Source organism: Martes martes (genome assembly GCF_963455335.1).
Source record: "Martes martes genome assembly, chromosome: 15".
NCBI lineage: Eukaryota > Metazoa > Chordata > Mammalia > Carnivora > Mustelidae > Martes > Martes martes.
Window position 1 is genome coordinate 3,798,235 of NC_137903.1, and position 14,759 is coordinate 3,812,993.

Sequence of the window (14,759 nt, forward strand, 5' to 3'; positions counted from 1 at the left end):
TGGAACAGGTGAGCCATGTAGGAGAACCTGCTGAAACATATCTATACAGATATTCATCAGTAATGAATACTGGGTGTTATTCACAACTGATAAGTTATTGAACACTACCTCTGAAACTAAGTATGTACTATATGCTGGCTAATTGAATTTAAATTAAAAAGAAAAACAGTGAATGCTTAATTTAGGAATTAGGGTTATTTTTCAACTATATCCATTAGTGGTACCACGGAGGGAACTCTGTCTTATGAAGATGAGTTTTCAATTACCATATCTGATAAACGTTTTGACTATGTTAAAATTAAATATTGACCCAGATCATTTCCATAATATGAATTTATCTTGACTGAATTGAGTGGCAGGAAGCTGATTTAACAAAGTTAGATCCAACCATATGTAGGTTAGATAAAGAGTGAAGGAAACTATTACATTTAGTTTTCAGTGAATTTTGTTCTTGGTGACCTCTGGAAGACCAGTTTCAGTAAAAGCTGGTGGGAAAAGATCACTGAGAGCTGCGAATGAGAAGTCACCAACAACTAGGTAGACTTCCAATAATTAGGTTTTACTTGAGGTCCTTGGTCTTATGAAAAAAGATTTTAGCTTGACCCCAGTGTTTTTTTATAGCTTCCTTTATTTCTTTATTCCTCAGACTATAGATTATGGGGTTAAAGAAGGGGGACAAAACTGCAAAGGCCAGAGCAATGACTGTATCCCAGAATAAGGAGTAGGTGGCAGAGAAGCGTAGGTACATGAGGGCCACACTGCCAAAGAAGAGCAGAAAGACAGTGAGGTGGGAAACACACGTGGAAAATGCCTTACGTCGGCCGTCAGCTGACCGAATGCGTAGAATTACAGTCACAATACCAATATAGGACATGAAAATGAGCATCACGGCTATAATAATCTCCACTGCATGGACAATATCCACTACCTGAATCATGACGATGGCTTGTGGGTCTATGCAAGCCAAGCGTAGCACAGGGAGGAAGTCACAGAAGATATGCTCAAGGTGATTAGAGCCACAAAACGGCAGTGTGGAGATCCAGGCAATCTCAGGGAGGGGTGTGATAAAGCCACAAATGCAGCAACTCAAAGTCAGTTGGACACACAGCCTCGGGGTCATGATAGTGGGATAATGAAGAGGGCTACAGATGGCCAGGTATCGGTCAAAGGCCATAGCTGTCAAGAGACAAACCTCACTGATGCCAGTGGAGTGGAAGAAATACATCTGCAGGAGACAGCCATCCAAGGAAATGCTCTTCTTCTCACTCAGCAGGCTGCTGAGCATCTTTGGTATGGTCGATGTGGTGTACCAGATCTCCAGGAAAGAAAGGGTGCTGATGAAGAAGTACATGGGAGTGTGGAGGTGAGCGTTCAGCTGGACCACCGTGATGATGACCAGGTTTCCAAAGACAATGAAAGTGTAAATGAAGAGCAGTGGAATGAAACAGATGACAGAACCTTCCCGGGAATAAGGGAAGGCAGAGAAGATGAATTCCTGATTAGTGCTTTGATTGGGGCTCTCCATTTTCTAGTTGAAAACAAGGACTTCCAACTCCCAGTGCACTCAACCTTGTAGGAGATGTCTACTATTGGTGAGAGAGTAAATACGCTTACCAAATGCCAGCTCTGTGTAGATCCCTGTACTGGGGATGTGGAGAAAGACAAAGGAAGAAGGAAATAGTCCATACTCCATAGATGGTCACAACTAAAGTTATAGTATGGGACCATCTCCAGTCACAAAGCACAGTCAATATTTTAAACCGATGATTCCCTAATTTTCACATCTTCAGAACCATATGGAGGCATTGTTAAAACTCAAATTGCTGGTCCCTATCCTGAGAGTTTCTAATTCAGTAGATCTGGGGTAAGGCCAAACAATTTGCATGCCTAACACATTTCTAGATGATTCTAATCCTACTGGTTAAGGGAACCCCATTTTAAAACCATGTGTTTAGACAAAGAAAGAACTAAACAAGACAGTGAAGGAACAGTAGGTGAGTTTTTCCCCCTCATTCAAGTCTTACTGATTCCCTAACGATCTCCCCACAATGATTTCAGAATTCTTTCCTCAAGCTTCCAGTTCCTCATCTGATTCTTGGCATGCAATTTAATTGAATATTTTAATGGCAAAGACAAACCATCACTCGTGAATTTCATCCTCTTCCTTCCCTGTCTCTGACATATCCTCTATCTCCATACTTCATATAATATACATAATGTGTATAAGCAATAATTATTCAGAGAATGTTCAGAGGAGACCAATGATAGCAATGTTTATGTTATTTTTCTTAAAAGAAAAAAAAAAAAGGATGGGCCATTCTACCTTCTCCAGTTCCTTCTCTCCTCCCTCTTCTAGGAAAATGGATCTCAAATATGTTTTCTGCCAAAAGGCTTTGGTCAAATGCCATAATTAATAAGAAGTTACTACGTGAAGCCATAAACGCAGAGCTGCTCTAGTGGGAGCTGGGGTGGAGAGAGAGGCTGGAGGCTCATGGAATGCAATGGAAACATCACATTGCAGGATATGGTCCTATTAATTTATTCCCTTTTCAGAATCATTTATTTGATTCTTTTATTCCTGTTATCAAATGTGCACAAATCTTATCTTAAGAGAGAAGTACTGTCTCTATCAGATGATTTCTCTCCTCTGTACCAACATCATTTTCCCCTGATGTGTGAATATGTATTTATTGCCTTCATTCCCTCCTGAATCCCTTTGACTCAATGATCTGTTCTCAATGCTCCATATGACTTTTCTTAAGTATATCAGTGGCTTTCTGATTAAAATTTCAATGGCCTCCCTCTGTCCTCATTGCCACTAACCTCCAAAGCTCAATCACCTGATCTTTGAAAGTCCTTCCCTTTCTGCCTTTTTTTTTAAATTTTTTAAATTTTTTATTTCTTTTCAGTGTAACAGTATTCACTGTTTTTGAACCACACCCAGTGCCATGCAATCTGTGCCCTCCCTAATACCCACCACCACAGTACCCTGGTTCCCCTCATTGGCTATTCTGTATTCCACCTCCTAAATTTCTTTCTTTGTTCTTTGTTTCTAACTCCATATTTTTTTACAAAGAGATCTTATTTATTCAAGATTGTTTATCAACTTCTATAGGCCTCCTACTCTCATTAACTAATGTGACTCCTGAATTCTTATTTTGCATCTCTTTCTTGAGCCCCACATTTTCTTCAGAACCCTCCCACTTAGAGGTCTCACCTTCACCCAAACGTGCTGTCTCCACCTGTTACAAGCTGAATTCTGTCCTCCCAAAGTTCACAGGTTGAATTTCTAACCCCTGGAGCCTCAGAATGTGACTCTGCTTGGAGAAAGGGTCCTTAAGGAGATAATGAAATCAAAATGAGGACACTAGGGTAGACCTTAATCGGATATGACCAGTGGACATCTAAGGAGAGGAAATGTGGACACGGCTTCCGAGGGAGGACCTTAGGAAGACTCAGGGAGAAGGCAGTCACATCCAAACCATGGAGAAAGGCCTCAGAAGAAAGCAATTCTGTCCAAACGTGGATCGCAGACGCCTAGCTCCTAGAATCGAAAGAAAATAAATTCCTGTCGTTGAAGCCGAGGACTCAGGCGGTGACACTTTTTTATTGTGTCCCCATCCTCATCCACAGCACGCCACCAGAGCCCCTTAGTGAATTTCTTACTTTTGTTCATCTGGATACCAGCATTAGTCATTTTCTATCCAGCGTGGCCTCACTTCTCAAACCCAATGAACCATCCGATTATGCTTAACTTAACTTTTTTCTTGCTCTGTCATCAGTATCTTTTATCCTCATTGCCTGCACCTAATCTGATGCCTACTCCTAAGCCTTACAGCAGGGTAACAAGTTTCCGGAGGTCTTACTTTTAGATACAAGCTTCCATTCCCTCAAAGTCTGTCTTGTCAGATCATCAGTTTACACACGTGACCTCCTTCTGTCCTCTACGTGAGTTTCCCTTTCTCTCCATTCTCTTCTTCTGAGGTGTCTCTGCTTTAAAAAGGTAACAGCTCAAGTCCTCTAGGATGACACTCTCTTAATCGCTGGAACAGGAAGTCGTAAACCCCCTTTGTTGTCTACCATTCATTAGGTTCTAGCCTTGTGTATGAATTAGAAAAGGGCATTTTATTACAGTTTCTTACTTATACTAGCTACAGATGTGTTTGTCCACTGATTATGTAATTAAGACCCATCAAATTCCTACACCATCTACTACATCATCTTTCTTTAATGTACAGAATTTTTTTTGTCATTTATACAAAAAAAAACCCTTATCTCCTGTTGTTATGGCAAATTATTAATCATCAATCCCCAGTTCAGTAAACCTGTAATTATTCCAAACACGTCAGTTTCATTTTCTGGTCTCCTAACATTATCTTAAAGTAAATCTCTCCTACCTGAAATATCCTCATCAACCTCTAACTTTTTTTAACCCTCACTAATTTCTACGTGTGTCTTTTCTAGTTTCAACAAGTTAATCCCACATGTCTTGAATCACTTTCTTCCTATTCCCTGTGAGCTAGATCTACCTCTCATCTACCATCTATCTGTCCATCGATTATCTATAACTATGTCTAACTATCTACCTAGTATCTATTTATCTCTCTCTATTCATGATTATCGATCATCTATCTATCATCTATATCTACCATATATATGCCTATTCTAGGTTCTCTTGATTTTTCATGTACATATCTGATCTTCCCCGTAAGTCTTGATCTCCCCAGTGGTAGTCACCACATCTTCTAACTATGGCTGTCAGGGAAGGGTTTTACAAATTGAACCAAGCTACTAGTTGAAGAAGGTGCCTCCCAGCAGACCCAGACCTAATTCCCTAATCTCCCAAAGAGATACAGTCAGGTCAAAAAAGGGATAAGGACGATCTAACCCTGAAAGAAAAACCATTAGACTTTTCCCACTGAACTCTCCTCTACCTAAAACTTAGTAATTGTAAATCTAGTGCAAACATTAGTGACGTTTACATCAAACAGCTAACTGGAAATCTCACCTGATTCCTGAAACACTGATTCCTAAAACATTTCAGAAATCGATTACAAGGCTCCTTTGTGGTTTTAAAGCCATCATTTGAGCCTTGGCCCCATTTCCTGGGAAACTGTAATATTTAAAACATTTATGCTTTGTACTAACTTGTCCTACAGTATTATTTTTCCTAACTCCTCTTTGTTCAGAATCTTCTCAAGAGTTATCCATGGTATCTGCATGCACACTGGGTTATCTATTCTTATGCCAGTGGATCGTTCTTCCTTCGGATATCTCCAGTTCCCCAAAATTAGTTAATTCACTGACCTTGCTGCTGTTGGCTTCCAAAGTTGGACAAATCTAGATGAAGACTCTAACTTTCCCTACCCTGATGTGGCCCACCATCAACTTCCTTTGCTCTTGTGCTATGTCCCTACCCCGAGTCCTCCATCTAAACTGTATCTTCTTCACCAGGCAATGAAATATAGATCTGACACTCCCTGTAGAGCTCTCTCCCTCCCTCCCATATGTGTGTATCTTTTTCTGAACATAACTTGAATAGGAAGATAGAATCTCTTGGGAATTTTACATAAACTAATTAAGACAAGAAAACAGGCATTCCCGTAATGGCTCTAATTAGGAAAAACAGTTCAGCCTGGCAATTAGGAGAACCCCAGTTCTGGGGAACTTCAATCCAGGACCAATGAGACAGTCTAGGAGCCTGAGGCCTTGGAATAAATTATTTTTATAAACTTCCTTTTTCTGTGGTACTTCTGGTGAGATTGGCTTTTAATTGAATCAAAATGCTGAAAATCCAAGACTCAGATTTGAAGGAAGCTGACACAGCAAAGGGGAAGAGATTGGTGGAAAACAAAAAGCGAAATCTGAACTTACATCCTGATTACTTATTTCCAGGACAGTAAGCCAAATTTAGGAAAATGCAACCTTGCTTTTAGGCCTTAAGATATTCCATTCTCTCTTTGAATTTCTCCTTCCCTGTTTTATGGAATAAGCAGCTCTTCTTTAAAAAAATTCTAGTTTTGGGGCGCCTGGGTGGCTCGGTGGATTAAAGACTCTTCCTTTGGCTCAGGTCATGATCTCAGAGTCCTGGAATTGAGCCCCGCATGGGGGGGGTCTCTGCTCAGCAGGGAGCCTGCTTCCCCCTCTCTCTCTGCCTGGTGCTTCTCTGCCAACTTGTGATCTCTGTCTGTCAAATAAATAAATAAAATCTTTAAAAAAATAAAAAGTTCTAGTTTTGTTATTATAAACAGCTATTTGAAACCCAAATCTGAATTTTTAGGAAATTACATTTTTTTGTTTTAGTATATTTTACATGGGAATTGTATTTTCCTAAAAATTGCATGGTCACATTGACAAGTTTAACTTGATGCTAACATTGTACTTCAAAAGATGACTGCTTATTGATTCTTATTTCATAATTGAATAATAACTTATACTTGCTATCAGTTAGGAATGTTCCTTTCTTATTTGATCCCAAATTGACAAGTCATTCTCTTGGACTTTTCCTTATGGTTGCAAAGTAGATCTCTAAGTACCAGGCATCCTTTGTCCTGCATCAGGGCAGAAAATTGTGGCCTGAGAGCCCATCAGCAAAAGCTCTCCCAGAAATCCTAGCAAACTGTTGCCAATATCTCTACGGTGAGACCCTCCTTATCAGAGTTGGGCGAAGAATAATAGGTTTCGCACAATTGACCCAACAGTGTCTCTTCTGACTTCAAAATATTACTCTGAAAATTAATTTGGAATTTAAAATCCTACGTGATTTTAAGCATTGCATTTATTTTATGAGACTCCATGAAAGCCATTGACTATTACATAGAAACACATTTACTTAGAAACCCACAATGACATTTAATTCTGTACCATCTTTCTAAATTCAGATAATGGTTGCCTTCAGATAGTATATGAAGCCATGTCTAAAAAACTTATATAGTTCCAGCCATCTTAGATTTACTGAAAAAAACACTGTTTTTGTAAATTATATGAAATTGTAATATGTTTTTTATGTTAACATGTTTTTTAAATTTTCTAAAAAAAAAGTCTCAATAGAAAAATGTCAACACATACTAATTAGGAATTAAAGAGGCAACAGAAAAGAGCTTCTCTGTTTATTACATATTAATAAATTGTTAAATAAATTATTCTGGTGACTTTCAAATAAATGTACATCTTCCTTTATTTTGTTTTGTTTTGTCTCCTTATGCTGGCAAAGAATACAACAAGTAATATACATTGCATGGGGTAATGTGTTGAAATATAAGCCCTCAGTGTGGCAGGTTATATAGATTTTTACAGTACTTAGGATGGTGATTTGGCATTATCTATTTCATTTTTAAATCCTGAATACTATTGAATATTGCAGTTATATTTCCAGAATTAATCTTACAACAATATTGCAATGTGCAAACTTATATGTGGTTTCATACTATGGCCTTGTTTATGATTAAAAGTGATTTAAAAAACTCAAATTTACAGCAATAGGGATTAAATGAGTAACAGAAGGGACAATCATGATACAAAATATTATGTTGTAGTTATTTTATGTGGAAATCATAGATCTCTGTGCTGTGACTTGGAGAGACATAAACAAATGTATTGTTAACTCAGAAAACTTAACTCAGAAAATGTAACACTAATGGCTGTGATCCATCTTGTTAAAAAAAAAGAGAGGATTACATCTAAATGTATATTGAAATGTATTTTTATATGTTTTCCTTTATTTTCATTCTTCCTCTTATTTTCTCCCTATAAAGCTATTTTGATTTATTTTAACTTTAATTTTAAGATGTCTTCTGTATGTATGTTTTCTTACAAAAGATGCATTTGTGTTTTACCTACATGGACTTTCTGTTCACATCAATTGTATTCAATTGATTTCATTGCACTGTTGTTGTTTTTTTTCAGTTAGCATTATTTTTCAGTTGTTTATGTTTCTTTGTGTTCATTAAGTTTATGGTATCTAACACCTCTATGACTCTCTGAAGTATTCATTCAGCATATTTTAGGTATCCCTTTTAGCCATAATAGATTGCAGACTGCTTCCAACTTTCCAATACCCAAACAACATCTTCGCATGTGTGGGTTTATTAACAAGTGTGGAATGTCTTTGGGACACACTCCTAGGAGGAGGATTACTAAGACAGGACACACTTCAGTGTAATTTAAGTTCTACCAGATTTTTCTGCAGAACGTCTACACCAGTTTATATTTGCAGCTGAGTGTGTGTGTTTCTTTGTGTCCACACCCCCTCCAACACAGAGACTCAATAAAGAGTTCAAGCATCTCTTTATGTAATTATGAGGCTTACAATATGAGCCTTATCTTCTCTTAAATTACTGACCTAGATCTGTTGTTGCTGTTTTATTTTTTCTTGTTTTTTTTTTTTTAAGAAGTCTTTTCCCTTAAGTATAATGATTTTCTCGCCCAAATTAAGCAATAAGGAATGGGATTATGGCTTCAGACAAAGACACACCGATTTACTGAACACAGCAGTTTCTGGCTAGAGACTATAACAGAGAATTCATATGAATTTTATTCTATGTTTGGACTAACACAAGACATTTTGCTTCTGTACACCCAGCAAGCAATAAGAATAAAAAAGGAGAATCTCTACAACATTTCACTATGTTGTACATTTCTTATTTTCATTTGTACATTTTATTTGTACATTTCTTATTTTGTATTGAACTTTTATTCTGCCTTAAAAGATTTTTAACGCTATGACTTTAATTTCATTCACTGTTCAAGTGCAGGATGACGATAAGCCACAGAAATGATGAAGACAACGGTATAGGAAAGATAATGTAACTTCCAAAGAGCGACTCTCCTAAATCTCTTTCCCCCACCCCCTGCCCTCACAGGTTCAGGTCTTTAGCACCTGCTCTGTCTCTAAATGATCAAAAATCCCTTTAACGTGTAAAATTTATTTCAAACACACACACACACACACACACACACACACACACACACACACAACCAGGCACCATGGTTAAGTAACTACACATTTGACGTGAGTATTCGTTCTGAAAATAATAGAATCATTTTTCTAAAATTAGCAATACAATTCTAAAATACTTACGACCTAAAAGAACATCTTAAGATGCGATAATAAGCACTAGTTATTAAATTTCTGCCATCCCAGGCTGGTGCTATGTCAAACAAAGCCCACGCACAGCAGATAGTAAAACAATAATCATTTAGCCTCACACTCGTGAGGCTGTTCATCACCTGCAACAAGGGGAGTTAGGCTGGACTCCCGGCTCTGGGCTCTGGTTCTGGGCTCCAGACACCAGACAGGTTGGGTTCAGGCCAGCTCCACGTGTCTCGCATTCTCTGAACCAGGGATTCTCTGGTTCACAGGCCAGCTCCACGTGTCTCGGCTGGACTCCCGGCTCTGGGCTCTGGTTCTGGGCTCCAGACACCAGGCTTGGGCAGGTTGGGTTCAGGTCAGTTCCACGTGTCTCGCATTCTCCGGACCAGGGATTCTCAGGCACATGGACTCATGGGTCCAACGCTGCGAGGGAAGCAGCTGCTGGGAGCAAATCCAACTGCAAGGGCACAGATTGGATCTCAGGAATGCCCACGGACATCCCAATCATCAAATAATTAAAAAGGCTTATCCAAAGTTGTGGGACTGGGAAGTATAGACCACCCAGCATGAATCCACTCATTGCAAATTTGTGGACTTATTCTTCTATTCCAGGGATGTGAAGAACCAGGACTAATAACTCAATTTACCACTGAAATCTATCACTCTATTGTAGTCCTACTGTAATTTCAACTTGTCAGTGATAGAAAGGACAGCTCCACAGAATAACCAGACTTCTTCTTTAATCATATCAGTTGCTATTAAAGTTATACTAAAAGTACCACATTCATGCATTACTAGTGCAACCTTTGCAAAAACAGTACCTTTATCCACAGCTATAAACATATCTGCACATTTTACTTTAATAGGTCAGTTTCTTAAAATCCATCTTGAAACAGAAGTTTTTTTTTTAATGGAAAGAATTTTATGCAAAAAAGTGATATTTGCCACATTTATAAGAATGGTAATAGTAAGGAAACAATATAGAGGTTCAAAATAGAGAAATAATTTTTATACCCAATGCGTGAAATATTTTGCCATATTTAAACTGAATTGGTATAAGTACTTTGTGGAAACATCAATAGATTTTAGCACATAATTTTGAGTTCTAAAATATTTATTACCAAGTCACATAGTATCATATTAAAACTGCTACACAAGTTATATGTCTTAGCACTGATATGGTAGAGAAATATGATAGAGAAAATAGACAATTTCTTAGAAGGGTTAATTAAATAATCAATAAATGTCATTGGCTATAAATGTAAATGTAGGCATTTATTATGTCTTAACATTCTCACACTGATCCTACATAAGGTGGTAAGTTCTCATGGGCAGACATCTGATTTACTCAACTTCTCTTTATAGTAGTTAACATAATGCCAAATACAGTCTGTGATGCCTGGGTTCATGACATCATCACATGCCAAGAACACCAGCACATAGATCTCAAAATACCAGCAAGGCTGACTAGAGAGGAAAAAAGACTCTATGCTCTGGATACCAGGAACTCTTGCTTCTGCTTAATGTCCGGTGACTTGTTGAAAGAAGTAGGACTAGTCACCTTAGTGTCATGGGGAGTGAGCTACATGGGTTCCATCAGGTCACTGGGAGTTTGGTAAAGAGATAGTATCACAAGAGTCAAGATCTGTATTATCAATATTTATATAATCAATCATTTTAAAGTGAAAGAGTAAGTTAAAATCAAACAAACATGGGGTGTCCCAAGCGGTTCAGTCAGTTAAGTGTCTGACTCTTGGTTTCAGATGGGGCCATGATCTTGGGGTGGTGAGATCGAGCCCAGCATGGAGCTCTGCACTCCGTGGGGAGTCTGCTTCTCTCCCTCTCTGCCTCCGCTCTTCTTCCCCCTGTGCTCTCTCTTTCTCTAAAAAAAAAAAAAAAAAAATTCAATCAAACAAAATGGAAGATACAGGAAAGAAAACAGTCCACTGATCCTAAAAAACAAGGAATAGAATTGATATGTTGATCATCTCTGTAAGTCCTCAGAGAAAATCATCGGTCTACTCATCGGCACTTGGAGAAGAAATTTGGACTAACTGCATAATTATTGTAAGTTCTAGTGTTTGTGGGGGTCTATATCTTGTGAGAAAGTTCCATTTATACAGGGCACTCCTGCCTAAATCACCTACCAAGTAAATTAAACATCTTGTGAGTGCAGAGGAGCTTCTTAATAGCTTCTTTCATATCCTTATTCCTCAGGCTGTATATTATTGGATTGAAAAAGGGAGCAAAGACAGAGAAGGTCAGAGCGATGGCAGCATCCCAGAACGGCGTATACACGGCAGAGAATCTAAGATACATGAGGGCCACACTGCCAAAAAACAGCAGGAAGACAGCAATATGGGAAGCACAGGTGGAGAAGGCCTTTTTACGGCCCTCCCTTGAAGGGATCCCCAGGATCACAACGACAATTCTGATGTAAGAAAGAGAAATAATCAGGCCTGTTATCAGAATGGCCAGAGCATGAATCACATCTTGCACTAAGATCACCGACGCATCTGTGCAGGCTAAATGTAATAATGGTGTGAAATCACAGAAGATCTGGTGGATTTGGTTGGGGCCACAGAAAGGCAGAGTGGAAATCCACACAATCTCAGGTAGAAGGATGAGGAAGCCAAAGACACAAGAGCCCGCAGAGAGCTGTGCGCACAATCGGGGGGTCATGATGGTCGGGTAGCGGAGGGGGCTGCAGATGGCGAGGTACCTGTCAATGGCCATGACAGTCAGCAAGGCTCCCTCAGTGTTTCCCAGTGAATGGAAGAAATACATCTGCAAGAGGCAACCGATAAAAGAGATGGTCTTTTGACTGTTGACCAGGTTGGAGAGCATCTTAGGGATGGTGGCTGTGGTGTACCAGATCTCTAGAAACGAGAAGATGCTGATGAAATTGTACATGGGGTTGTGGAGACGGGTGTCCAGCCTCACAGCAAAGACGATCAATAGGTTCCCAATGACAATAAAGGTGTAGATGAAAAGTAGAGGGAAAAAGTACAGAAGGCCGCCATCTTGGAGCTGGGAGAACCCAGTGAAGATAAATTCAGTCACTGTGGATAGATTTGCACTCTCCATATGCCCAGGAGAGCTACCTGTGAATGAGGGAGAGGTTATACCCTGCCAACAGAGAAGAAAATCAAGGCAGTGTGAACATAAATATTAGTTTGTTCCTTGGTATTTTGTGTTTTGACATTTCCCAGGTTCAAAATAACAAGTGACTTGCCTGTATCTGTAATCTTTTTATTTGGGAGACAGTATAGCATTAATATTAATAGCATGGGTTCCGATCAAACATACCGAACCTGAATTCTCATCCTGCCACCTATTATTTGGATGATAATGGGCTTGTTCCATAATACCTCTAAGACTCAGAAACTTCTTCTGTAGTTGAAAATATGTTGGTGTGATCAGAGTTGTGAGTATTAAGTGAATTAATGTCTCAAAGTCCCTGGCATCCCTCACTATCCGTTATCATTTCTTTCCTAAATCAGCTATCCAAGAGTAATATTAACATCTTGTTCAGATCTTGTTCACTCCTCAACTACTTGCTGTGTGAATCCTTTCTCTACTGCCATGTACAGAAACCATTCTGTCCTACGTGTCAGTGACATGATAACTGCAAAACAATGGAAAGTTTCAGTTGTTCTATCATGACCATACTTTTGCAACAGAAACTCCTGATCACTACTACTTGAAGATTTTCTCCCCTGGCTTTCCTGAAAACCCACTCCAGGTTTGCCCGTTCCTATATGGAAGCTTCCTCCCAGGTGTGTGTTTTATCATTATTTCCTTATTTTGCACGTCATGGACCCATGTTCTCTACCCGTTTGGTACATGGAGGAAGTTGCTGTGGTGGTTCCTAGCATCATGTCCTTCTGCACTGTCTGTTGATGAGCAATGCATAGTCATCAAACATCTGTCTCCAGCACAGGTGCGTTTCCTGGAATTTAGACCCAAAGACCCAGAATCCCCACCTGCTGCTCTCTCCTGCTGCACTATGGCAGTTTTCAGGGCTCACCACCATTTCCCTGGGATGGCTTGGTGAATATCAACCCTTGTCTTGGAAGGCCTTTGGACTCACTCTTCTTCACTGGAATACTCCCGGGCTTCCTTCATGAAGCTCAGCCACTTCATTTGCTCAGAAGCCTCACAAAGTTGCTGTGTTCTCATCTCCTTCCCAACATTCACACGTGTGTGCACGTGCACACAACATGCATACATGTCCACACACAAGCACACACACATCTCAGTTATTCTCCTTCATGTGTTCTCCACAGGTCCTTAGATCAGGGCAGGATCATCTTTTTGTCTTTCATACCCCCTGGCATGTCTTAAACACTTCAAAGTAGCTTCTTTTATAATGAATAGGTTTGGAGCAGACTTGCAAAATCATTAAAGCCAGAAAAATCCAGAAGCAAGGAGGGTGGGAAGGAAAGTATAAGCATTCATAATGTAGACCATCACGTGGTCTACATGACTGGGTATAATTTCTGATTGAAAAAATGCAGAGCCCAGAGCTCCAAAGATGGAAGTTTCTCAGAAGCCCTACGGCAGTGCCCAGTTTCAAGCCTCCCCAAATCTTCACTGAGTCTTTACGTCGTGTTTCATCCCACATGTAGGAAATGGATGCTTTCTCCCCAGACTTCAGTGACCGTAAACTCACCTCTGCCAAATGAGGGAGGACTCTTCCTTTTCCCTGGGTCTCTGCATTTCCAAATGTCCTTTCACCCTCCCAGGTAGGGTTATTATAGTCATCCTACAGAACACACTAGAGAGGAAATGAGCTCCAGTGAGGCTTTATCCCCTGCTAATAAGTAAGAAGCAATCTTTTTCCTCATGAGGTCAATTATCAGAGCCCCTCTGCACTTTCTTTTCATTAGATCTCCAGGTCAAAGGGAAGACTCATGGATTTGGGGGACGATTGTCACTGTCTTGTCCTTTTATCATTATAATTCAACCAGTCTCCATCTTGGTATGGAATTGGGAGGGTTCCATACAAAGAACATCTTGGAAGGATCCCATCCTTACAAAAAAACACAGGAAATAAAACAGTGTTGAAGGTCTTTTTTTGGCATGTTAAGTACTGTGAATAAATTAATGAAGACAAAATAGAACAATTTCTGTGAAAACACATCACTTGAAAAAATGAACCAGTACGAAAGAAGATGGTGAAAGAACATCCACTTTTTCCTTCCAACAACATACACGGTTCTCCTTCAAATTATTCCCATTGATTCTGATGAACTCTAAATTCCTTATTTTTCTCCACAAAATATAGCATCATAGAACGATTGGTCTATAATTCTTGTATACCATTTTATTTACAGTGTGTTACAAACATTGTAAAATAAAACATTTATATTAACTTTTTTCTCCTCATCACTCTTATAGAAAATATCTTAGAAGTTTTTTGATACAATAACATAACAATAGGGTTGCATCCTTCGTGTGAGAGTGATTAGTGAGAGTGACTCAAGGTTGTGCAGTGTTAGGAAGAAGGAAGTTGATGACTTAGAATACTTTATAAAAATAAATTCATGGGCACCTGGGTGGCTCAGTGGGTTAAGCCTCTGCCTTTGGCTCAGGTCATGATCTCAGGGTCCTGGGATCGAGCCCCGCATCGGGCTCTCTCCTCGGCAGGGAGCCTGCTTCCTCC

At 39.4% G+C, this 14,759-nt stretch overlaps 2 protein-coding genes across 2 annotated transcripts; both read right to left on the minus strand.

Annotated features, from left to right (window-relative positions):
- Positions 1-559: 559 nt before the first annotated feature.
- On the minus strand, positions 560-1,525 carry OR6K2 (olfactory receptor family 6 subfamily K member 2; the record flags this gene model as incomplete). Its single annotated transcript, XM_080824152.1, has 1 exon — positions 560-1,525. One exon carries the CDS (start codon positions 1,523-1,525, stop codon positions 560-562), a length of 966 nt encoding a protein of 321 aa, XP_080680278.1.
- A 9,705-nt stretch (positions 1,526-11,230) lies between these two features.
- On the minus strand, positions 11,231-12,178 carry LOC308355716 (olfactory receptor 6K3-like; the record flags this gene model as incomplete). Its single annotated transcript, XM_080824157.1, has 1 exon — positions 11,231-12,178. One exon carries the CDS (start codon positions 12,176-12,178, stop codon positions 11,231-11,233), a length of 948 nt encoding a protein of 315 aa, XP_080680283.1.
- Positions 12,179-14,759: the final 2,581 nt, after the last annotated feature.